At 41.6% G+C, this 26,543-nt stretch overlaps 1 protein-coding gene across 2 annotated transcripts in view; it reads right to left on the reverse strand.

The window, feature by feature from the left end:
* Positions 1 to 3,724: 3,724 nt before the first annotated feature.
* The window catches only part of ABCC5 (ATP binding cassette subfamily C member 5), an 81,427-nt gene continuing 58,608 nt past the window's right edge, over positions 3,725 to 26,543 (reverse strand). For both annotated transcript variants that reach the window (XM_036875146.2, XM_036875147.2), the window contains 6 exons: positions 25,677 to 25,866; positions 14,896 to 15,055; positions 9,742 to 9,820; positions 8,642 to 8,755; positions 7,830 to 7,994; positions 3,725 to 5,195 (listed from right to left, as the gene is read on the reverse strand). In XM_036875146.2, coding sequence (XP_036731041.1) covers positions 5,094 to 5,195; positions 7,830 to 7,994; positions 8,642 to 8,755; positions 9,742 to 9,820; positions 14,896 to 15,055; positions 25,677 to 25,866 — 810 coding nt within the window. In that variant the 3' untranslated portion in view covers positions 3,725 to 5,093. The remainder of the gene's footprint in view (positions 5,196 to 7,829; positions 7,995 to 8,641; positions 8,756 to 9,741; positions 9,821 to 14,895; positions 15,056 to 25,676; positions 25,867 to 26,543) is intronic.

Raw genomic sequence — 26,543 nt, forward strand, 5'->3', positions numbered from 1 at the left:
ACCAGCTCTTGGTTTCATTGATTTTTTTCTAATTGTTTTATTCTTCTCAATTTTATTTCTTCTCTGATCTTTATTACTTCCCTCCTTCTGCTGACTTTGGGTCTCATTTGTTCTATTTCCAGTTTCAATAATTGTGAATTTAGACTATTCATTTGGGATTGTTCCTCCTTCTTTACATAGGCCTGGATTGCTATATACTTTTCTCATAGAACTGCCTTCACTGTGTCCCACAGAAGTTGGGGCGTTGTGCTGTTGTTTTCATTTGTTTCCATATATTGCTTGATCTCTGTTTTAAAGGATCCAGGTTTTTCAGGACATGTTTATTGATCCACATAAGTCACAGAAATGTAGCTGCAAGAAATCTTAGAGACTATCTACTCCAACACATGCATTAACTCCCAAAGCAACTGAAGCTAAGGTCATGAGATGAGAGAGAGCCATTAGAGTCTGGAAGCAGGCTGTTTGGGTTTGAATTGTATGTGATTTACTTATATACTTTTTGCCCATTACCGTAATAAAATGTAGTGAATGAACTCCATGAGGGCAGGGATGTTTTGTTTTGTCACTACTGTACTGTCAGTTTCTAGAATGTGCCTGCCATATATTAGATGCTCAATAAATATTTGTTGAATGAAACAAATGAATTTCTGTAAGAAAGTATTACACACTACTAAAGTTATGTTTTTGAAGACTACTCAACATGAGAAAACATTCATAATATGTTGAGATCAAATTGTATATGTAAGTTATGCCGATTTTGTTTTGAATGTATTACATTTTGAATGAAGAATGCCATTATGTGTTTAAAAAAAAAAGTCTGTAAAAATACAGATCAAATTGTACACAGTGGTTGCCTCCTTTGTAGTGTGAGGTTCAGATGCACTTCCACTCTCTGCATTTTCTTCAGGTGCTATTTGCATTTCTAACAAAAAAGCATGCACAGTATTTTTGATAATTAAGAAAAAACTCTGCACTTGGAAAAGGTGTAAGGAATACAGCCATATAACATTGGTTATCTTGGGGTGATGGGTGCTTCAGTGTTATATAACTACCCCAAAATATAGTGGCTTCATAAACCATTTTATTTTGCTCAGGGATTTGGGAAGGGATCAGCCGAGGAGTTTATCTGCACTCTACATGGCATCAGCTAGGATGGCCGAGGCTCGAGGTCCTACTTCCAACATGGATTTTTCATTCACCAGTCTGATGTCTCAGTACTCCCTGCTCTCGCTGTCTCATCCTCCAGGAACTCCCCTACAGCTTGTAAACCTCACTGTATAGCAAGTTCAGCATAGCTGCTCGGCTTATATGATAGCTGGCTCCCAAGAGGCAGGAGGTGTGCTGGGCTACAAGAGGACTTTGTGCAAAAGAGGCACAGTATCACCATATTCTATTGGTCAAAGTAGTCAGGGGCCCATCCACATTCCAGGGGGTAGAGAACCAGACTCCACCTCTTGCTGGGACAGTGGAAAGGTGGCACTGCAGGAAAGCATCTGAGACAGGAGAGGCTGCTGCCAGCCATGTTTGGGAAAATACACTCCGCACTGTAAGGCACTGAAATTCTTGGTTTCTTCACTGCACCTCTGCATTCTCCACATTTTGTACAAAGAGCATGCATTACTTTTATAATCGGAAAAAGAATTATTAAAAGAAATATGGCACACAATCGTGTAAGTAACCATTCATACAAGACAAGTTTTCAGTTAGCTGAGCCTTTCTGGGCCTCCTGTGGCACATTTACTTTCAATGTTAGGTCTCATCTCTAGGTTATCAGTCAGGAAAGGAGCTATCACATCATCTAGCCATTCTCCAAATGCTGAGCATCTGTATTTTCTGGCTTTTGTAAAGTCACTCTACATAAAGACCTCTTTTCCTCAATGCCAGTTTTTTGTCTCTTTGAAGCCATCAATTTCCTTTTTACCATGACCAGAATCAAAGAAAGTCTGCAACAGTGATTTCTATTAACAAATGTTCATTGAGCATCCATGTATAAGGCACTATGCAAGACTCAGTTGAGTAGAGTGATACTCACTAAGCACCTATATATGTGAAATATAATACTTAAGTCAGGAATTATAAGGCATATAAAAATAAGATTTACTGCCTTTGAGAAGTTTATATTCATGGGCAGAAATATAAGAAAATAATCAACTATGGTATGCAAAGCAAAGAGTTGTAGGAGGCCAGAGAAATTTGGTTTGAGAGAAAGGCTTTGTGGAGGAGATAGTATTTGAACTGAGTTTTCAAAAATCATGGCTCTGACAAGTTTTATGGGTTGAGAAAATAGCAGATTTTAAAGGTATTGGCCTGTTTTTAGGAATACTGAGTAGAAAAGGAGGGTTGGAGCCAGGTAATGGACACCTTGACTGCCAAGCTAAGGATTATGGACCTCTCCATAGGCAACTGACCCCTGAAGATTTTTGGCAGGAAAAGTATTGGACTAGCTTGCATTTTTGGTCAGCCTTTTGGCAGGAGTATATACAATGCTTCGGAGGACAGAGACAAGACTAGTTGTAATGCTGTAACTACAGTATGAACAAAGAAGGGAAGTGGGCCTTAATTAGAGCAGAGGGAGAGAGAAGCAGGGGGCGAGGGAATTGCAGAGGACCTAGAGGTGGCTGAGTTTCCTGGAGGAGGGCAGGAGAGTTGAAATAATTCAAGGTCAGTAATACTACTAATGAGGACAAGGAGTGATGTTCATCCTTGAGAGACTAGGTGGTGGCTAGTGGAGGCACTCAGCAGGGGGCTGGAGACAGTGTGGAGAAAGGCCACACCCACACCGGAAGCTTTGTCACTAACCCCATGAAAGTGGGAGAATCCATGCAAGGAGAGCAAAGGGAATGGGCAGAAGGCAGGGAACTGCCTCCTTTTAGGAGGTAAAGCAGGTTGAGAGGTGGGAGGAGACGCAGAAGGTAAACGTAAGAACAGATACTCTCTCCCGCAGCAGAGAGCTGATGGGGGTGAGCACACAGGGGCTCCCTCTGCTGACCTTGCTACGCCTCTGGGAGGTAAATCCAGAGCATCAAAAGAAAGGGTTGTTTATATTAGTGCTGTCCAAGAGAACTTTCTGCAGTGATGGGAATGTTCTCTATCTGCACTATCCAACACAGGAGCCACAGGCCACATGTGGCTACCGAGCACTTGAAGGTGACAACTGCAGAACTGAAGTTTTAAACTGGGAGCCAAGCCCCTGAAGTTTCATGACAGCAGCCTACCCAAAAGGCTGGCTTTAAGATACAATTTCTGCTAATGGTCAGCAGAATGAATACTAAATAGTTTAAAAGCTTTCTTGGCTACATTCAACACAATACTTGGAGAAAGTTTAGAATGAGTACCCTTTTGAATGGGTACTTAATTCTCGATGAGTTAATCTAAATGAATTGACTGAAAGGGCAATTATATTGACTGAACTGCTGAGAACCCTCAGGAAACTGTTCATCTGAAACATATTTCACCACAATTGCCCAACTCACCAGAACCACTCACCCACCAGCCCTCACCCTCTATTCAGCAGCACAAGAGCTATATTTGGTGGCCATGCTTAGGAACACTGGCTGCAGAAAGCAAGACCCCCAACAGATGATTCCAGGCCCCATGCCCCCAGCAGCCAGTCAGCTCTGCCACTGGTCCTCCCCATTGTTGGACATTCAGACCCAGGGCTTGGTACCCCGAAGCCATTAGAAGGCATCTTGCTCCCTTCCCAGAGAACTATTTTATACACCAAGAGTTTTACAAAATCCAAAATAATTTTATTCACTTTTTCAGATTTTTGTTTCCACAAGGTGTTCAGCAAACATGCTAAGGCGACAGAATTGTCTACTTGGTCACGACATGCAACGCTGACCATTCAACTGATGACAGCAGCGACCACACCCACCTGAGCTACTGGCCCCACAGCACAAAGGGGGTTTGCGGGAACACACCGAACCGCACAGCAATCAGCAACCTGAGGTAGGTCTCTTTACAGTACAAAAAACGTCTACACCAGTGTGAGACACTGATTAGCAAGAGCTGGTTAAAGTCGCAGACTTTGGAGAGACAAAGAGACTGTGTGACACTGTAGTGAGAAAGGAAACCAGACCCACAAACCCCTGAACCCTGTCACTGAAGTGTGGAGGTGTGGGGCCAGGTGAATGAAAAGTACCACTGGAAAAAGCAGCAGTTGGCTCCAGGGCTCGGAACCAGCAGGCTGGGAGCCGGGGAGCTCTGTGCAGTGGCCAGCATCTGAGCCTGAGGCAGTGGGACGCTCTGACCAGACCGGGTTCTTGTTTAGAAACAAAAGCAAAAAGAGGAAGGCAGGAAAGGAACTCCCCCTCTCTGAGGAATGCTTCTGTGATTCTCATTCCCAATGGAGGGGGTAAAAAGGGGTTGGGGACTTTGCCCCACTGCTCTCCTGACAGAAACAGTGAAGTGACAACAGGACAGAAAGCAGGAGCCCTGAGAATTCACGGCGCTCTGCATGGCCCCCAGCAGGCTCCACCCAACCCCACCCCGGAGTGGCTGTGGTCAGGGCACAGAGGGTGCTGCTGGTGGGCCCACTATTGCCACACATCTTCCTATTGGACACCCAGAAAACCCGGCACCGTGAAACCACCAGCTAGAGAAGAACAATCCGCAACCCTTTCTACAGTCTAATGTAGCAAAACCAGATCTCCAGTACAGCAAACTGTACAAAACTGATAGAGAGGAATTTGCACTGTTATTAGCACAGTGCTTATTTCAATATAAAATAAACAGCTTACATTTTCACTGTAAATATAGGCTATGTACAGAATTATATATAGATATAGCTACACGTATAAAGCTTCATTATAGGCCTCTGATACATTTATAATAATGGTTCCCTGAACCTTTTAGAGTGCAATTAAGAACAAAAACTAAATTTTGTTTACATGAATATGGAATAAACACATCAATCAAAATATGACTCTCCCTAAAAGTGAAACACATAAACCCATCCTGAACTGCTGTGCAAAAGATAGAACCGGGAAAGGCAAGGTTTCAGCAGGAGGACGCGATGAGGGGCCCACCCCAGGCAGGGAATGGCAATGCTCCAAAGAAAAGAGACTTGGGCAGGGCAGCGGCGGGAGGAGTTAGCCCTTGACAGCAACCTTGTTCTCCGTAGCGGCAAACATGGCATAGAACCGGGAGCTGTCGTTGGACAGAAGGACCGATGGGGTGTCGAACTCCACCACCTGCAAAGGAAGGAGCAGGCATGAGAATGTGACTCAGGGAGCCTTGGGGGCCTCAGGGGATCCACTGCTCAGGAAGGGGGCACAACTCAAAGCCCTGAGGATGGCATCAGGGTGACAATTCAACTACTCCTGCCAAGCCCAAATGGGTTCTTCTTCCTCTTCTTCTTCTTTTTTAACCAGGATATAAGGGAAAGATTAGGGAGAAAGACCTCCAGACCTCCTTCACATAAATCTTAGGGGGAAAAACTACAGCTCAAGCCAAGGGCAGAGCAGGGAAATGTCATCCTGCTATGCAAACTGATCTAAACCTACAGCTGGAAAAGAACAGCTCAAATGCTCAGTTGGCAGAATAAAAAAAAGGAAATGAGTGAGGGATCCACTCATTCAATTAATTATCTATTCCTTTGATAAACTTCTATAGACTTCCTCCTATGCAGCCATTCAATGTCATTTTGCAGTAGGAAGTTGTATGATATGTTGGCAGAACCTGTCTCACGTGACAGAGACTGAAAGCACCACACGCTGCCTTTCCCAGCCTCCCCTGCTGCAGGGCAAATGCATGGGACACAACACAACCCTGGCCAAGGAGATGTAAGGGGAAGTCCCCAGGGTGCTTCTAGGAAAGGCTGTCCTGCCCGACAGACATAGGCGTAAGGATAAAGTGCTCTTACTTAGGCCTGCTTGTGTGGAGATAAGATGCTGGGAGCTAGGGCACAGATCCTGCACCATGAGGGAAAGGCAGGCGCTGGCTGGAAGCTGGCACAGCACCTGACATCGTTGAGCTCCCGAATAACCACCCCTCTGACCTTCTGCTGTAGGATAATAAATTCCTGCTGCCCAAGCCTCTTTCTGGCACTCTGTGTCTATAGCAGAGCACATCCTAGCTGTTAGAATCCAGGTGTGTGGAAGCATGGAAAATGATGGTAGGGTTAAGTTAATGTATTAACAATGTTTATTCCTGGAGGGGGAGGGGGGTAAATGACTTGTGATTTTATTTTTGCCTTTATGCTTTTTTGTTTTCTAGGTTTCCCTACAGTTACAAGGACATTTTAATTATCAAGAAAAAGAATTAAGGGAAAAGAAGGCCAGAGTCCCCTATAAGATCAATCACTCCCCATTCCAAAACATCAAGCCACCCAGAGAGACAAAGTGGTCTGGTTATGTCTTCAAGAAAGAATTTCCCAGAAGGTGTTCTTGGTCTCTTCTACCTTATTCTATTACGTTCTATTTACTATGTATGTACCAAGTAGTAGCTCTATTTATCTCATGTATAATAGAATTTCAGTAAACATTCAGGATAATTCAAACATAGACAGTAACAAAAAATACTAATGCTAAAATAATTGCAAGATGAGAAGAAAAATCACTAACCAGTATGTTTTCTCAAACTCAGCTTTAAAGCCCAGCCTACATCTGCCATGCTAAATGTGTTGCCCAGTATTTCTCCACAGAGAGATCGAACAGTGTGGTGGGGCAAACCACTGGCTTTGGAGTTGTTGGCCTGAGTTCGGCCCCAGCTCTCTGCTTCCTGCAAAGTTCCCTGAGAGTTAATAATATCTACATCTTTCTCAGTTGTGATGACTGACTGCATGTAAAGCACTTAGCACAGTGCCTGACACACAATAAACAGTAAGAGTAGCTCTCATGGTGGCCATTATTACTGATAATGGTATAGTCAGTTACCCATTATACCAGCTTGCTATTTCTGCCAAATCATTAATCCACGCCATCACAGGGGCATACAGGGAGGTATCTGTCCAACGTACATTTACTTGACATCTTAAGTAACATACTTAACGTATTTAACTTCTCCCATGTGCAAAGAACTGCAGTACTGAGCCCTTCCAGGGACCCAAAGGTTTGAGGGCTTGACTGCAGCCCTTAGTGAGCTCATGGTCTGATAGGAGACAGGCATTACACAGTTACCACCAGATGAAGAAGGAGAGCTACAAGAAAGATACAGGTGAAGTTTAAGGTGGCCAAAGCGATCAGGGCAACTGGGATTTGTCTTTCTTGAGGGACAGGCAGGCTGTAAGCAGAGAGATACGGGGATATGGAAGAGGGAACAAGAGGAAAGGGCATTTTAGTAGATGGAACTGCATGAGTAAAAACACAGGTGAAAAGGCTTAGTGGAAGCACAATTGTTTACAGCCAATACCACCTTCAAGGGAAGAGTGGGAAATGAAGAAGGCTAGGCTGGGCCAGGCTGTGGGAAAGCTTAGAGCCGCAGGGTAAGAACCATTATGTGACTGTACAGGGCAAACACCTGGGAGCTGGCCTCAATTCACCTCTGGCAATTCTTGTGCATGTGAGCGAGTTAGTAAGTACACGTGTGTATGTGAGCAAGTTAGTAAGTACGCGTGTGCTCTGACCTAAGTCAAAGTGGCACTTCCACCAGGCAACAAGAGAACAGACACAGAGAGATGAGAGCCCACAGGGAATATCCCTGACTCACTCTCCTGCTGGGAGGGCTGGATCCTTCCCAGCCGCAACCAGACTAGAGTCATATGGCTGCTTATCTGAATGCTCAGAACTACGCTAAGCCGGCCATCAGCCCAATCCTGCCAGGGCCCAGTTCTCCTCCAAGGCGAGCCACCTGCCAAGCCAAGGTCCCTCCGGGGCTCAGCTCAATACCTGTCCCTGGGCCAGCACCATAATCCTATCAGAGCCTAGGACTGTATGTAAGCGATGGGCAATCGTCAGCATGGTGCAGTCAGCAAATGCTTCTCGGATGGTCTCTTGGATCAGCAAGTCTGTCTCAGAGTCCATGGCAGCTGTGGCTTCATCTAGAATCAGAATCTACCAAAAAGGAGAGGAGTGAGAGGAGTAAGAGGAATCCAAAGAATTCCTCAAGAATTCTGCTTTATCTGGGTTTTACTAACATGTATTTCACTATTTAAACTTTATACCATATACTGATTTTTCAAAGTAGGTACACACATATGTAAAAAGATCTGAGTGCTTACAACTGATACAACTTTGAACATATGTTTGCCTTGATTTCCAAATAAAAGGATATGCATGTAATACTGATCTAACAAAACATTCATCTCTACTTGCTCTGTGACTCTAAACACATGGCAATCTTTCTGGACCTTCCTTTCCCGGTTTACAAAACGAGGAGGCTGGACTTGATGACCTGGATATTTCCTGCAGTTTTAAAATCTTCTAAGTCTGTGGTTTCCAATACTACAACTACTCACTGGCCAAAAACAAGCCTTGGAGACTGAAGGCTCAGGGAAGTTAAAAACAAAAAACAAAATACACCCATATACCCAAATCGTGTCAAGACGAATTTAGAAACATCTCTGGCCATACTCTGAAAAAGTGCCACTGGGTCCAGAGCCAGAAATGCCTTTGGACCTCATGCCACGGAGAAAGGCTGTTCTTCATTTTCCTGTTCTTTCCCACTGCTCCCTTCCCTGCCACCCACCAACTGCCTTTACCTTACAGTGGCGGAGCAAGGCTCTTGCTATGCACAAGAGCTGCCGTTCTCCCACTGAGAAGTTATCCCCATTCTCCACCACTTCAGAGTCAAGTTTCAGAGGTAGCTGAGCAATCTAGGGAGAAAGGAAGTTGAGATTAAAAGTAGAAAAGTAAATTATAAAGAAAAAGAATAACTAAATTTTTTCAAAAATCCAGTGGCAAAAATAAATTATATGAAACAGATGGAAGAATTATTATCAAAGAAGCTACCTCATCTAGAAAGATCAGGTATGATGATCACATTTTCTAGGACATTTCATATTTCAAGTGTACTGTTCTATTAGCCTCATACCATTAAATGTCCCATAAATTCCAGTATTTTCATGTTGCCTAATCCTTTCAGATACTGGCCCTCATTTTTCGCTATGAAAATAGAGGGCCATGCAACAGGAATTGGAGTAAGTGAAATTTCTTTCTGAATTCCAAAGCTGGAGGCCAATGGCTATCAAACCTTTCTTTATGTAAGCTCTAGAACCTATTCTTCAAATGAAATAGTTTGAGGAAGCCCAATATCAAAATGATAAAGGCAGAGCTATCTAGATGAATGAGAGCAGGGCACTCTGAGCTTGACTCAACCAGGCCAGGAGAGATCCTACTCCAGGCCAGGGTATCAATCTATAGACTGGAGCCCCCAGAGGGAACTTGCTGAGTTACCCTGAGAGGTCTGTGAATCCATATGCAGACTCATGCTTTTTGCAGATCAATAAATTATATAACTTTTGTACATATATATAGATACTTCAGAAGATACTATACTGTTATGATGAATGAAATAGAAATCTATTTAAAAGCACTACTGAATTCTGAGTGGTTGTCATCAGGATCTTCTCAATGAATAGATAACAAAAGGGCAATATGGCCATGGTCAGGAGATATTAACTTCCATGCTCTTTGTGAAATACTGGGAAGCTCTGCTCTAAAGTGCTCCTCCCCAGACATCCTGGAGGAGGGACAGGCCGGGCTGACAAATGGCAGCCCAAGCAGGCTGGGGAGCGACCATAGCATTAATGTGTCTCCCGCCTTGAGATTCCAGCAAAGCTCCCCTTCCCCCTTTACTTACACATTCTTTCATGTGTGTCCTTTCTAGGGCATCCCAAATCTGCTCTTCTGAGTACTGCACAAAGGGATCCAAATTTGATCTAGAAAGAAACGTAATAGGAATTCCTCAGTAATCCAAATGGAAGCGACCATACTACCAAGGCTGTCTGTGGTAACAGTTTAAACACTCATGGGAAAAGGAGGGCTCAAACCCCTGAAGGTCAACAGTGGCTCATTTCCAAACCAGCCATTGGTGGAAGCTGAGATCAGAGGGCTGATGCCTGCCTATTACAGGAATGGCTCTGAGGACCAACTGGGCTTCCTTTCCTTCTTTATAGGACTTTATTTTAGTTAGTTAGTTAGTTAGTTAAATTATTTTGGTATCGTTAATGTACAATTACTTGAACAACACTATGGTTACTAGACTCCCCCTATTATCAAGTCCCCCCACATACCCCATTACAGTCACTGTCCATCAGCGTAATAAGATGCTATAGAATCATTACTTGTCTTCTCTGCATACACTGTCTTTCCCGTGCCTCCCCACTACATTATGTGTGCTAATCGTAATGCTTTTTCCCCCTTATCCCTCCCTTCCCACCCATCCCCCCCAGTCCCTTGCCCTTTGGTAACTGTTAGTCCATTCTTGGGTCCTGTGACTCTGCTGTTGTTTTGTTCCTTCAGTTTTTTTGTTCTTATACTCCACATATGAGTGAAATCATTTGATACTTGTCTTTCTCCACCTGGCTTATTTCACTGGGCATAATACCCTCTAGCTCCATCCATGTTGCTGCAAATGGTAGGATTTGTTTTCTTCTTATGGCTGAGTAATATTCCATTGTGTATATCTACCACATCTTCTTTATCCAATCATCTACTGATGGACACTTAGGTTGCTTCCATTTCTTGGCTATTGTAAATAGTGCTGCGATAAACATAGGGGTGCATATGTCTTCTTCGAACTGGGCTGCTGCATTCTTAGGGTAAATTTCTAGGACTGGAGTTCCTGGGTCAAATGGTATTTCTATTTATAGTTTTTTGAGGAACCTCCATACCGCTTTCCACAAAGATTGAACTAGTTTACATTCCCACCAGCAGTGTAGGGGGGTTCCCCTTTCTCTACATCCTCACCAGTATTTGTTGTTGTTTGTCTTTTGGATGTTGGCCATCCTAACTGGTGTGAGGTGATATCTCATTGTGGTTTTAATTTGCATTTCCCTGATGATTAGTGATGTGGAGCATCTTTTCATGTGCCTGTTGGCCATCTGAATTTCTTCTTTGGAGAAATGTCTGTTCAGATCCTCTGCCCATTTTTTAATTGGCTTATTTGCTTTTTGTCTGTTGAGGTGCATGAGCTCTTTACATAATTTGGATGTCAACCCCTTATTGGATATGTCATTTATGGATATATTCTCCCATACTGTAGGATGTCTTTTTGTTCTATTGATGGTGTCCTTTGCTGTACAGAAGCTTTTTAGTTTGATGTAGTCCCACTTGTTCATTTTTGCTTTTGTTTCCCTTGCCTGGGGAGATATTTTCATGAAGAAGCTGCTCATGTTTATGTCCAAGAGATTTTTGCCTATATTTTTTTCTAAGAGTTTTATGGTTTCATGACTTACATTCAGGTCTTTGATCCATTTCGAGTTTACTTTTGTGTATGGAATTAGACAATAATCCAGTTTCATTCTCTTACATGTAGCTGTCATTAGTGTATAGGAATGCAACAGATTTCTGTGTATTAATTTTGTATCCCGCAACTTTGCTGAATTCATATATTAGATCTAGTAGTTTTGGAGTGGATTCTTTAGGGTTTTTTATGTACAGTATCATGTCATCTGCATACAGGGACAGTTTGACTTCTTTAGTTTTTTTATTTTTATTACATAAATATTAGTTATAGAAAAATTAAGAAACACAGCTATGCAAAACATAAAACAAAAACACATGTTTAAGCTCCTCTAATCAAACCCCTAGAAACAAGCACTACTAGCATTTTGGCATATATCCTACTAGATTTTATTCTAAGTTTATACATGTTAAAATAAGTATGAGGTCAGAAATACGCACTCCCTATGTGTACAAACTTAGAAAAAGGCCCTCTTTCTTCCTGATGCCCTGTCATTGAGTGGGACTTGAGCAGGAGGACAAAATACAGTATAAAAGGAAACTCAAGAGAAAGGGATTTTCTGGTACAGAAAACCAGTTTGGGGACTATTCTTGTTTACTTTACCAACAGTATCTACCTCAAGGCAATCAAGGATGATGCCAAAAGAATAGAACCGGACATTTCTGGAACTGTTAAAGACAGGAGGAAAAGCTCTTTGTCATGGAGGAGGGGGTGGAGAGGTGGTGGAGGAACAGATCATTGGTGGAAATTGGGTTGTTACGTTAATTTTGGGAGTCTTGTCTCCATCTAAACATCACCTTTGTAGGTCTGGTGATTTGAATTGAAAAGTATTAGGTATAGTTTGGCAAACTGTGCTTATGAGACGTGGGAAGATGTTTGGGAGAACTTTAGCTCTGGGCCGCACTTATCTCCACATCTGGGTACTGGTTCTGAGCATGCAAATGCAAGCAGGCCATTCTCACAGACCCTGGGAGGAAGAGGTCTGGCTGGCCCCTGCCTGGCCCATGTCCTCTGGGCCAGTTCTGGACTCACACGGGAGACTCTTTAGCCAGCCCTGCTTTCTTGTGCCTCTTGCCCTTGACATGTATGCTTCTCCCCACTTGGAATATGCACACCTTTCCCCAACCTGTTCTTGAGAGACACTGGCAAAAACCAGGGCTCTGTAGTCAGGTTTCCTGGTTCTTACACAGCTTCCATCAATTACAACTGTGTGACCTTGGCCAAGGTAGCCTAGCTTTTCTATGCTTCTGTTCCTTCATGTGCAAGACAGGGATAGAAGAATACCTCCTCAAGGGCTGCTGTGAGGGCTGCATCTCGTGTGTATAAACCACCTGGCGCTGCATGGCAGCAGGGTTGGCACTGTGTATGTGGCAGCTACTGTCCTTACGTCATCATGGTCATGGTGGCCACCTCTTGGCTATGCTGCCTTCCTGTCATTCAGGTCTCAACTCAGATGCCATGTGCAAGAAGTGTCTCCTGACCCATCAAGCCTGGATTAGGTGCCCCTATGCTCACCCTCACTATGGCACTTGTCACTCTGCTCATCTCTCTCCCCCTACTGGATCAGGATCCTTGTTTGGATCTTATTCACTATTGTATCCCCTGTAAACTGTCTAGTATTGTTTTAAGGATAAAAGAACTTATTCCTTCCATCCTCATTTGATTCCTGCTAAGAGGTATTAGTATGTCACAACTTAAGTATTTTCTGTAATAAGAGAGGCAAAGAGTGAGTGTTCCTTGTATCTGTAGGAAACCTGAGAGGATAAAGGGAGGAGGAAAGTAGGTCTGGGATTTAATTTGTCTTTAGTGTCTACTACTGACTTTAAGAGCCAAAATTATAGCTGGCAGAAAATGAAACTTACAGGACTTCCTAAGTTTAAGTTTGCACAGCTGACTGCCCAAACAACACTCTGAGTTCCATAACTACAAACTCAGGGCAGTGGTACACCAGCAACTAAGCTTGTACATCAAGCGGCAACATGTCTCTGGAGCTGATAACAAATGGCTCAGATGCCCACGGAAGCCATGCCTCTGTGATGTTCTTCAAACACCAGCTGCGCATGCCAGCAGGTCAGTTCTTAACAGTCACTCCAGAAGCCCCTGATTCACAGACCCAAATGAAGTGCTGTAAAACTTAGAAATGAAAACTGAGTCTTGGTGGCAGCATATTTAAGAGAAGTTACGTTTAGCACGCCTTATTTCTTAATGCCCTTCCAAAGTATGATTTAAAAAGTTATTTTGTCCTGATGCAAAAATTATAAGGCAAATTGTATTCCCTAAAGCATTCCTGTGGCATCTAAAAATAGAGATTTATGGGAAGGAAGAGCAGATCTGGCAATGCCTCTCAATTTCTTAATTTTAGACCTGAGTCTTCATTAAATTCTAATTCTCTCCTGTGTTGCTTGTTTGACCTTGTTATCTCAGTACCCAAAGGAAATGACTAATAACAGATCCAATCCATGCTGTCCAAATTCATTAGTGCTTTAATGAAATGCCAAAATGAATACACCCGAATGCTACCTTACATGAATGGAGGTGAGAATTCAGTTTATTTATTAAACCTCCTTGAATCACTGAGTACAAACACCATTTCTGAAGAAAGGTGTGGGGGGTAGTTGGGGGGAAGAGGGTTCTAGCTTTAAAGACAATCTGAACATGGTCCATAGTTATTTGAAATTAAGGCACCAATTTTTTTGAAATTGCTGAAAATTAAAGAGGAAATGGCAATACTAATTTTAAAGTTATTTTTAAAAAAGAAGTCCAGCCTAGGTCAACTATACAGTTAAAGCTATTTCTATTTTGAAAGAGAGTCAATTTTAATAGAAATAGACTCAAATTATGGAAATGTTGTTAGTAGGCAAAAGCTTACAGCTAAAGGTAAGATAAAGTATAAGGAAAGATAACGAATGGGATTAAATATACTTCCTTCTTAATTACTATTTTAAGAGGAATTTTATCTTTAGCATGCTGTCAGGTTTCAGAGAGAGGCATCATTCCAGAGTGAGTATTGAAGGTGGGAGAAGACACCGGAAAATGAAAAAACATGAGTAGCAATAATGCCTGAAAACCACCATTAGAACTTTAAGCATATCCAGGACGGGTGACTGCATGGAGCGGAAGGAGGATGGAGGATGACGGTGACGAGGCTGATGCAGCTGCTACTGTTTACTGAATGCTCACCATCTGCCAGGCTCTGTGCTTGTATAATTTGTATGAATTTATTCCATCTTCACAACAACGGGTCTTAATAATACCCCCATTTCATGGATCTTAGGTGTGGTCAAGTAACATGTCTGAAGTCACAGAGCAGACATGTGAGCCCAAACCTCCCTGGCTTCTTCACCAGCATGCTGCAGGGCCCTGGGCCCGCTGAGATAATGGGTGGCTTGTACAGTGGCACTGCCCCTGACTCTGCAATGGACAGCACTCAGTGCAGTGGGAAAAGCTGGACTACAGGCCACTGGATCTCAGTCCCAGATGGCAGATGGCGGCTCTAACATGCCACCTGGCCTCGACATCAGCACAAAGCACACAGGCTCAGGCTCTCACCTGACAGTGCCGCTGAACAGCACTGGCTCTTGAGGGATGATGGAGAGTTTGCTTCGGAGGTCAGCTAGGCCAATGTCACTGATTCTCACTCCATCGATCTTGATGCAGCCTCCAGATAACTCCACCAGGCGGAAGAGGGCCATTCCCAGAGAGGACTTCCCTGATGAATCAGAAGACAAGAGAGTAGCTTGATTAGTAAATTCTGTAAAGACAAAACTGGTTTATTCTCGGGGCACAATCATCTATTTTTCTAACTCTGTTCAATTACTACTTTAACTGATTAGCTGAGACAATGTATAAATTGACAGCCAGAAACAGAACAAAGTGACGAACTTCCCTGATATACCAAGCATAAACACTGAAGTCACCCAGCTTCAGCTCAAAGGAGTTGTAGGGACTGTTACACTTTCATGAGGATAAAATGGAAAAATGTTTCCTTTTCACTTTAGAAATGGGTACACAGACAGGAGCCAAGATGGCGGCGTGAGTAGAGCAGCGCAAATCTCCTCCCAAAACCACATATATCTATGAAAATATAACAAAGACAACTCTTCCTAGAATAAAGACCAGAGGACACAGGACAACATCCAGACCACATCCTCACCTGCGAGAACCCAGTGCCTCCTAAAGGGGGGTAAGATACAAGCCCCGGCCCGGCGGGAGCCGAGCGCCCATCCCCCCAACTCCCAGCGGGAGAAGAATACGTAGAGAGGGACGGAGATGGAGCCCAGGACTGTTGAACACCCAGCCCCCGCCATCCGGACCAGAGCGCAGACACAGTGCATGCGCGGGGCCCTGGATACCAGGGAAATAGGGCAGCAAGAACGGTGAGCGGGTACCGGAGGCCTAGCACCAGAGGATGAATGAAAAGCGAGCGGACATTTTTTTTTTCTGTTTTGTTTTGGCGAGCGCTTTTTGGAAGTCTTAAAGGGATAGGGACCCCAATACTAGGGAAACAGGGCAGCAAGACCAGTGAGCAGATGCCTGAGGCTGGCGCCGGAGAATAAAGAAAAAGGAGAGGCCATTTTTTATTTATTTATTTATTTTTTTAATTTAAAAAAAAAAAAAATTTTTTTTTTTTTTCCTGTGATCGTTGTTTTGTTTTGGCAGGTGCTTTTTGGAAGTCTTAAAGGGGCAGCAGGGCGAGACACTTAATCCAGAGGTAGGAAATCCAGGGATCTCTGGGTACCCTAATCCCCTGGGCTGCAGGGAGCACGGAGGCCCCTTACCGAGATAAACAGCATCCCGGCCGCTCCCCCTCCAATGCCACTCCACCACTTGGAGCAGCGGCCCGAACCAGGCCACGCCCACAGCAACAGCGGAGATAAACTAAATAGCAGCCGGGCAGGAAGCAGAAGCCCTGTCTGCACGCAGCTGCGCAGCACAAGCCACTAGAGGTCGCTGTTCTCCCAGGAGAGGAGGGCCACAAACCAGCAAGAAGGGAAGTTCTTCCAGCCGTCACTCGTCCCAGCTCTGCAGACTATTCCTATCACCATGAAAAGGCAAAACTACAGGCAGACAAAGATCACAGAGACAACACCAGAGAAGGAGACACACCTAACCAGTCTTCCTGACAAAGAATTCAAAACAAAAATAATAAACATGCTGACAGAGATGCAGAGAAATACGCAAGAGATATGGGATGAAGTCCGGAGGGAGATCACAGATGCCAGAAAGGAGATTACAGAAATGAAAAAAACTCTGGAAGGTTTATAAGCAGAATGGATAGGATGCAAGAGGCCATTGATGGAATTGAAACCAGAGAACAGGAACACATAGAAGCTGACATAGAGAGAGACAAAAGGATCTACAGGAACGAAACAATATTAAGAGAACTGTGTGACCAATCCAAAAGGAACAATATCCGTATTATAGGGGTTCAGGAATAAGAAGAGAGAGGAAAAGAGATGGAAAGTATTTTAGAAGAAATAATTGCTGAAAACTTCCCCAAACTGGGGGAGGAAATAATCGAACAGACCACGGAAATACACAGAACCCCCAACAGAAAGGATCCAAGGAGGACAACACCAAGACACATAATAATTAAAATGGCAAAGATCAAGGACAAGGAAAGAGTTTTAAAGGCAGCTAGAGAGTAAAAGGTCACCTATAAAGGAAAACCCATCAGGCTAACATCAGACTTCTCGACAGAAACCCTACAGGCCAGAAGAGAATGGCATGATATATTTAATACAATGAAACAGAAGGGCCTTGAACCAAGGATACTGTATCCAGCACGACTATTATTCAAATATGACGGTGGGATTAAACAATTCCCAGACAAACAAAAGCTGAGGGAATTTGCTTCCCACAAACCGCCTCTACAGAACATCTTACAGGGACTGCTCTAGAGGGGAGCACTCCTAGAAAGAGCACAGCACAAAACACCCAACATATGAAGAATCGAGGAGGAGGAATAAGAAGGGAGAGAAGAAAAGAATCTCCAGACAGTGTATATAACAGCTCAATAAGCGAGCTAAGTAAGGCAGTAAGATACTAAAGAGGCTAACCTTGAACCTTTGGTAACCACAAATTTAAAGCCTGCAATGGCAATAAGTACATATCTTTCAATAGTCACCCTAAATGTTAATGGGCTGAATGCACCAATCAAAAGACATAGAGTAACAGAAAGGATAAAAAAGCAAGACCCATCTATATGCTGCTTACAAGACACTCACCTCAAACCCAAAGACATGTACAGACTAAAAGTCAAGGGATGGAAAAACATATTTCAAGCAAACAACAGTGAGAAGAAAGCAGGGGTTGCAGTACTAATATCAGACAAAATAGACTTCAAAACAAAGAAAGTAACAAGAGATAAAGAAGGATACTACATAATGATAAAGGGCTCAGTCCAACAAGAGGATATAACCATTCTAAATATATATGCACCCAACACAGGAGCACCAGCATATGTGAAACAAATACTAACAGAACTAAAGGGGGAAATAGACTGCAATGCATTCATTCTATGAGACTTCAACACACCACTCACCCCAAAGGATAGATCCACTGGGCAGAAAATAAGTAAGGACACGGAAGCACTGAACAACACAGTAGAGCAGATGGACCTAATAGACATCTATAGAACTCTACATCCAAAAGCAACCGGATATACATTCTTCTCAAGTGCACATGGAACATTCTCCAGAATAGACCACATACTAGGCCACAAAAAGAGCCTCAGAAAATTCCAAAAGATTGAAATCCTACCAACCAACTTTTCAGACCACAAAGGCATAAAACTAGAAATAAACTGTACAAAGAAAGCAAAGAGGCTCACAAACACATGGAGGCTTAACAACACGCTCCTAAATAATCAATGGATCAATGACCAAATCAAAATGGAGATCCAGCAATATATGGAAACAAATGACAACAACAACACTAAACCCCAACTTCTGTGGGACACAGCAAAAGCAGTCTTAAGAGGAAAGTATATAGCAATCCAAGCATATTTAAAAAAGGAAGAGCAATCCCAAATGAATGGTCTAATGTCACAATTATCGAAATTGGAAAAAGAAGAACAGATGAGGCCTAAGGTCAGCAGAAGGAGGGACATAATAAAGATCAGAGAAGAAATAAATAAAATTGAGAAGAATAAAACAATAGCAAAAATCAATGAAACCAAGAGCTGGTTCTTTGAGAAAATAAACAAAATAGATAAGCCTCTAGCCAGACTTATTAAGAAGAAAAGAGAGTCAACAAAAATCAACAGTATCAAAAACGAGAAAGGAAAAACCATGACGGACCCCACAGAAATACAAAGAATTATTAGAGAATACTATGAAAACCTATATGCTAACAAGCTGGGAAACCTAGGAGAAATGGACAACTTCCTAGAAAAATACAACCTTCCAAGATTGACCCAGAAAGAAACAGAAAATCTAAACAGACCAATTACCAGCAACGAAATTGAAGCGGTAATCAAAAAACTACCAAAGAACAAAACCCCCGGGCCAGATGGATTTACCTCGGAATTTTATCAGACATACAGGGAAGACATAATACCCATTCTCCTTAAAGTTTTCCAAAAAAAGAGGAGGAGGGGATACTCCCAAACTCATTCTATGAAGCTAACATCACCCTAATACCAAAACCAGGCAAAGACCCCACCAAAAAAGAAAACTACAGACCAATATCCCTGATGAACGTAGATGCAAAAATACTCAACAAAATATTAGCAAACCGAATTCAAAAATACATCAAAAGGATAATACACCATGACCAAGTGGGATTCATCCCAGGGATGCAAGGATGGTACAACATTCGAAAGTCCATCAACATCATCCACCACATCAACAAAAAGAAAGACAAAAACCACATGATCATCTCCATAGATGCTGAAAAAGCATTTGACAAAGTTCAACATCCATTCATGATAAAAACTCTCAGCAAAATGGGAATAGAGGGTAAGTACCTCAACATAATAAAGGCCATCTATGATAAACCCACAGCCAACATTATATTGAACAGCGAGAAGCTGAAAGCATTTCCTCTGAGATCGGGAACTAGACAGGGATGCCCACTCTCTCCACTGTTATTTAACATAGTACTGGAGGTCCTAGCCACAGCAATCAGACAAAACAAAGAAATACAAGGAATCCAGATTGGTAAAAAAGAAGTTAAACTGTCACTATTTGCAGATGACATGATACTGTACATAAAAAACCCTAAAGACTCCACCCCAAAACTACTAGAACTGATATCGGAAAACAGCAAAGTTGCAGGATACAAAATCAACACACAGAAATCTGTGGCTTTCCTATACACTAACAATGAACCAAGAGAAAGAGAAATCAGGAAAACAACTCCATTCACAATTGCATCAAAAAAAATAAAATACCTAGGAACAAACCTAACCAAAGAAGTGAAAGACTTATACTCTGAAAACTACAAGTCACTCTTAAGAGAAATTAAAGGAGACACTAACAGATGGAAACTCATCCCATGCTCGTGGCTAGGAAGAATTAGTATCGTCAAAATGGCCATCCTGCCCAAAGCAATATACAGATTTGATGCAATCCCTATGAAACTACCAGCAACATTCTTCAATGAGCTGGAACAAATAATTCAAAAATTCATATGGAAACACCAAAGACCCCGAATAGCCAAAGCAATCCTGAGAAAGAAGAATAAAGTAGGGGGATCTCACTCCCCAACTTCAAGCTCTACTATAAAGCCATAGTAATCAAGACAATTTGGTACTGGCACAAGAGCAGAGCCAGATACCAATGGAACAGACTAGAGAATCCAGACATTAACCCAGACATATATGGTCAATTAATATTTGATAAAGGAGCCATGGACATACAATGGCGAAATGACAGTCTCTTCAACAGATGGTGCTGACAAAACTGGACAGCTACATGTAGGAGAATGAAACTGGACCATTGTCTAACCCCATATACAAAAGTAAACTCAAAATGGATCAAAGACCTGAATATAAGTCATGAAACCACTAAGCTCTTGGAAGAAAACATAGGCAAAAACCTCTTAGACATAAACATGAGTGACCTCTTCTTGAACATATCTCCCCGGGCAAGGAAAACAACAGCAAAAATGAACAAGTGGGACTATATAAAGCTGAAAAGCCTCTGTACAGCAAAAGACACCATCAATAGAACAAAAAGGAACCCTACAGTATGGGAGAATATATTTGAAAATGACAGATCCGATAAAGGCTTGACGTCCAGAATATATAAAGAGCTCACATGCCTCAACAAACAAAAAACAAATAACCCAATTAAAAAATGGGCAGAGGAACTGAACAGACAGTTCTCCAAAACAGAAATACAGATGGCCAACAGACACATGAAAAGATGCTCCACATCGCTAATTATCAGAGAAATGCAAATTAAAACTACAATGAGGTATCACCTCACACCAGTAAGGATGGCTGCCATCCAAAAGACAAACAACAACAAATGTTGGCGAGGCTGTGGAGAAAGGGGAACCCTCCTACACTGTTCGTGGGAATGTAAATTAGTTCAACCATTGTGGAAAGCAGTATGGAGGTACATCAAAATGCTCAAAACAGACTTACCATTTGACCCAGGAATTCCACTCCTAGGAATTTACCCCAAGAATGCAGCAATCAAGTTTGAGAAAGACCAATGCACCCCTATGTTTATCTCAGCAGTATTTACAATAGCCAAGAATTGGAAGCAACCTAAATGTCCATCGATAGATGAATGGATAAAGAAGATGTGGTATATATACACAATGGAATACTACTAAGCCATAAGAAAAGGGCAAATCCTACCATTTGCAGCAACATGGATGGAGGTGGAGGGTATTATGCTCAGTGAAACAAGCCAAGTGGAGAAAGAGAAATACCAAATGATTTCACTCATCTGTGGAATATAAGTACAAAGGATAAACTGAAGGAACAAAACAGCAGCAGAATCACAGAACTCAAGAATGGACTAACAGGTACCAAAGGGAAAGGGACTGGGAAGGATGGGTGGGTAGGGAGGGATAAGTGGGGGAGAAAAAGGGGGGTATTAAGATTAGCATGAATGGGGGTGGGTGGGAGAAAGGGGAGGGCTGTACAACACAGAGAAGGCAAGTAGTGATTCTACAACATTTTGCTATGCTGATGGACAGTGACTGTAAAGGGGTTTATAGGTGGGACCTGGTATAGGGGAGAGCCTAGTAAACATAATATTCGTCATGTAAGTGTAGATTAACGATACAAAAAAAAAAAAAAAGGCAGTTCCTGTGTGGTGACCTCCAATGAGTTCTACACAAGGGTATAAAGAGCATATAAAAGTGTAGGCAAAGGGCCTGTTTGTGTTTATACAGAGGATCAAAGCCTAATTTGGCTACCCCAAAAATCAACTAAGATACGATATGAAAAAGAACTTCCAACATCAGCACTCTCTGGAAGACTCATGCCAGAAGATGATCATCAAAAAACCCCAACAAAGATCCACGCACTGCTACAGCTGTAGATGCACTCATCCCACCAGTTCCTGGACTTGCCATGGGAATGAAGAAGGAGATATCTAAGCTGGCCTGTGCATACAGTAAAACAACAAATTTGACTGGATCTATACTGTTGGAACTCAACCAAGAATTAGGAGAAGTGCAAATTGTAACGCTCCAAAATCTTACAACTACAGATTATTTACTGTTAAAAGAACATATGGGATGTGAACAGTCCCCAGGAATGGGTTGTTTTAATTTGTCTGATTTCTCTCAGACTGTTCAAGTTCAGTTGGACAATATCCACCATATCATAGGTAAGTTTTCACAATTGCCTAAGGTGCCTAACTGGTTTTCTTGGTTTCATTGGAGATGGATGGTAATTATTTAGGTATGCTTTTGTTATGTAACTATACTCCTCTTATGTTAACATGTGTGCGCAATTTAAGTAGTAGCTTAAAACCTATACATGCTGAAGTTACTCTACAAGAAGATATGTCAAAGAAATAATCAATCTTCCCATGTTTTCTTCCGCCTGCTACTTCTATAGCTTTTCTTCTTCCTTCCTAATTACAACCCTTAAATAGAATTCGTGCCTCAAAGCAAATTTACCGAGTATCATAATTCTTCCAAGTGGTAAAGATACCTCAAGACAAATGCTGGGCATAGAAGCCACAGGGCATTAATATGCAAAGAAGTAAAAAGCTAACCTTTTCAAACAATAAGGCTTCTCTCTCACTTACCAACTTTACATTTCCCTGTATGGCTCCAGAAGATGACTGGTTAGCCAGAGATGGGTAAGATTCCTCAAGGGAGGAACAACCTAAGACAGGCACAGTCCCAGGGGGGCCATCAGGTGAGAAATTGGGGATCAACAGAGGTGAGGCTTAGAACCTCACCCCCCTGTTCTGAGAGAAATCTTCTGCATACGTGGATGTTTTATTGCCCTTGTCTAGCTTGGATTAACACATAGTCTACAGGCACACACCTGATCATCTACATTTGCTCTCTTACAACACTAAACTCTGTTTTCTACCTTTATCTCGTATCTACCTACCACTTCAGGATTTTATTAAAAATAATAATAATAGAGAAATGTGGTATCCACATATAAATCAAGTTTAAAAATCAAATGAATATTCATATTTGAACTGACTGTGTATAGTTCATAATGCATTAACAAAACCGAAAGCTTCTGTGATGACTGCCCTTGCACTGTTCACCATGTAACTTATTCACTATGTAAGAATTTGTACTCCATGTAAGAATTTGTTCGTTATGCATCAGAAGATTGGAGACTGACGAAAATTAGGCTTGGGGTGGATTAATGATTGTGCATTGAGTATTGACCCCCCTATACAGAAATTTATTGTGGTTAACAACTATTTGATCAATAAATATGAGAGATGCCCTCACAATATATATATATATATATATATATATATATATATAAACACACTTCCAATTGTAAAATAAATAAGTAACCGGGATGTAATGTATAGCATAAGGAATATAGTCAAAATATTGTAACAACTTGGTATGGTGATACCTGGTACCTAGAACTATCATGTATATAAATGTTGAGTCGCTGTGTTGTACACCTGAAACTAATGTAATGCAATGCTGTTGTCAACTACCCTTCAATAAAAAAAATAAAATAAAATAAAATAAAGAGAGAAATGTGGTATCCACATATAAATCAAGTATAAAAATCAAATGAATATTCATATTTGAACTGACTGTTTATAGTTCATAATGCATGAGCAAAGCCAAAAGTTTCTGTGATGACTGCCCTTGTACTGTTCACCATGTAACTTATTCACTATGTAAGAATTTGTTCTCCATGTAAGAACTTGTTCGTTATGCTTCAGAAGATTGGAGACTGACGAAAATTAGGCTTGGGGTGGATTAATGATTGTGCATTGAGCATTGACTCCCCTATACAGAATTTTATTGTTGTTAACAACCATTTGATCAATAAATATGAGAGATGCCCTCACACACACACACACAAAAAAAGTACACACTTCCAATTGTAAAATAAATAAGTAACTGGGATGTAATGTATAGCATAAGGAATATAGTCAAAATATTATAACAACTTGGTATGGTGATAGCTGGTACCTAGAATTATCATGTATATAAATGTTGAATCACTGTGTTGTACACCTGAAACTAATGTAATACTATGTGTCACCTACCCTTCAATAAAAAATAATTATCTACAAAAAAAAAAAGAAATGGGTACACAGGCTTTAAGGCTTCTCAGGCATAGTAAGAACAAATATCTTACAAGCAAGGAGGTAGAGGCAAAACAGAGGACAAGCTGCCTTTTCTCTCTTTTGTCCCATTACCTTTCAAATGGGAAGCAGGAAGTGGCTTTTTCTTTTCTTCTTAGCAAGTTCTTTAAAGTAAATTGGCCAGAAATGACAGAAGATTTTTTTTTTAATGGCAAGAAATAAAGCTGGAAGAGTTTTGGTTCCAGGAAAGCACAGAGCACAGAAAGCTCATAAGTGAATCAGACACACCTACACCTCTTATTATACAGGGCAAACAGATTAGTAACAGACAAGACTCAATCTTTGAAATGTTATTCAGAAAGAAAAGAAGGAAAGAAATAATTTACTCAAGTCTTGATCCTAGAAATCTAAAGGGCATATAGTAATATGATTCTAGGAGTAAGAGTGAAGTAAAATGCCTAAAATGAAGGCTAGTTCTCTACTTCTTCGCAACCAATGTCAGATCAAGAAAACAACTTCTGTCTTCAAAGGATCACAGGTACCTTATTTAGAGTTGTGTTAAGTGTTTGATAAATGTAAGACTATACTGGTAATATATTACAGAGATCTTAAATTTTTTATATTTTTTACTTCATAGAAATAAGGATGTTTACTATAGTGCTATTCATAATAGTGAAAAATTAATAACCTCAAGGCCCTACAACTGAGGACTGGTTAAATATAAATTATGGTACATCTGTAAAGTAGAATTTTTAAAATTAAAGTATCATTAATACAATCTTATGTTGATTTCAAATGTATATCACAGTGGTTCAACAGTCCCCATGATTAGCTTACATTGTGAATGCAAATTATTGTGCCCCTTTATCTCCCTCCACCTCCCTGCCACTGACCCCAACCACTCCCCTTGGTAACTACCAGTCACGTCTCAGTGTCTGTGAGTCTGCTGCTACTTTGTTCCTTCTGTTTTGCTTTGTTTTTATACTCCACAAATAAGTGAAATCATATGGTATTTGTCTTTCTCTGCCTGGCTTATTTCACTGACATAATATCCTCTAGATCCATCCATGTTGTTCTTTTCTTTATATGGCTGAATAATAATCTATTGTGTATATGTACCACATTTTCTTTATCCATTCATCTATTGATGGACATAAAGTAGAATTTTATATCATGCTGTATAGAAATCATACCAGAGAATATTAATTGACATTGGGAAAATATCTGGTAGATTTAAAAGCAGGCCATGATAGAGTGCGCGTAAAATGACCCCATTTTTATAAACATATTTGTTTATAGAGAAAGCCTAGCTAGATATCCACCAAAATGTTAAGAGTAATTATCTTAGCAGGGGAGTTACACGTGCTTTTCTGCTTGCTACATGCTCTAAGTGTTCTGCACTGATATGTACACCTTCAGGATTAGAAAAGCTAGGTTGGAAATAAACCTAGAAAACTGGCTTCAGCAGGACCTGAGACACTAATCACTCATCCAACAGGGGACTGGTGTGATGGGGTAAGAGTGATAGTCAAAAAACAGCAAATCATGAGCACCAAGCCTAACTCAGACAGGTTCACATGTTTCTCCAGAGAGAATTCTGCATACCCTTACCTGATCCTGTCCGCCCCACGATGCCAATCTTCTCCTTAGGTTTGATGGTGAAGGACACTTTCTTCAGGACCAGAGGCAGATTTTCTTGGTACCTCATCTCTGCATTCTCAAAGGTCACCTCTCCTTCCTGGGGCCAGTCAGGGGAGGGGGCCTTGTTCTTAATTCTGGCAGGTGCTTCCAAAGAGAGAGTCTGGGGAGACAAGTGACTGGTTCAGACTGACCACAGAATCTACAGGGGCTGCAAGGCTTTGTCATAGTGAAGTAAACAGACCTGGACAATCATAGCAGTCACACAGAAGTGGCTGCCACCCTGTCCCCGTGCTATGAAAAGATGCCCTTGGCAGTAAATGCTTTTCACCACTAAACCAGTCTGAAAACAATGGCTACTAAGATTCCTCAGCAGTTTACAGTGGCTGTGAAGTGGCATCTCGGGGAGGGCAGTGCCTTTCAAACTGCTTTCTGTCTTAAGGAATTCTTCCACAAACCTGCCTTGGAGGCCAAGAGCGGGGCATGAGGCCTTGCACCACTCGTCAACCACAGCATTTTTACTGGAATTCACCAGACATATTCCACTGGAAACAGGATTCCACCATTTGAAAAACACTGGCCTAAACCCCAAGGAAGGAAACTAACATCTATTGAATGTTTAATAAGATCATGGCATTCTGACATCTCTCAGTCAGTCCAGTAGACATGGACACTGACTCCAGTTCACCACTAACAGCTATTGACCTGGACATATAACTTCTTCACTCTAGCTCTTAGCTTCTCATCTGCATATTGTGGAGACTGGATTAGATAATCTTAGAAATCCATTCCTACTTTAAAATGATGTTTAATATAACTACTTGGGTAATTTTTGTTACT

This window comes from Manis pentadactyla, chromosome 1, assembly GCF_030020395.1.
Source record: "Manis pentadactyla isolate mManPen7 chromosome 1, mManPen7.hap1, whole genome shotgun sequence".
Classification (NCBI taxonomy): domain Eukaryota; kingdom Metazoa; phylum Chordata; class Mammalia; order Pholidota; family Manidae; genus Manis; species Manis pentadactyla.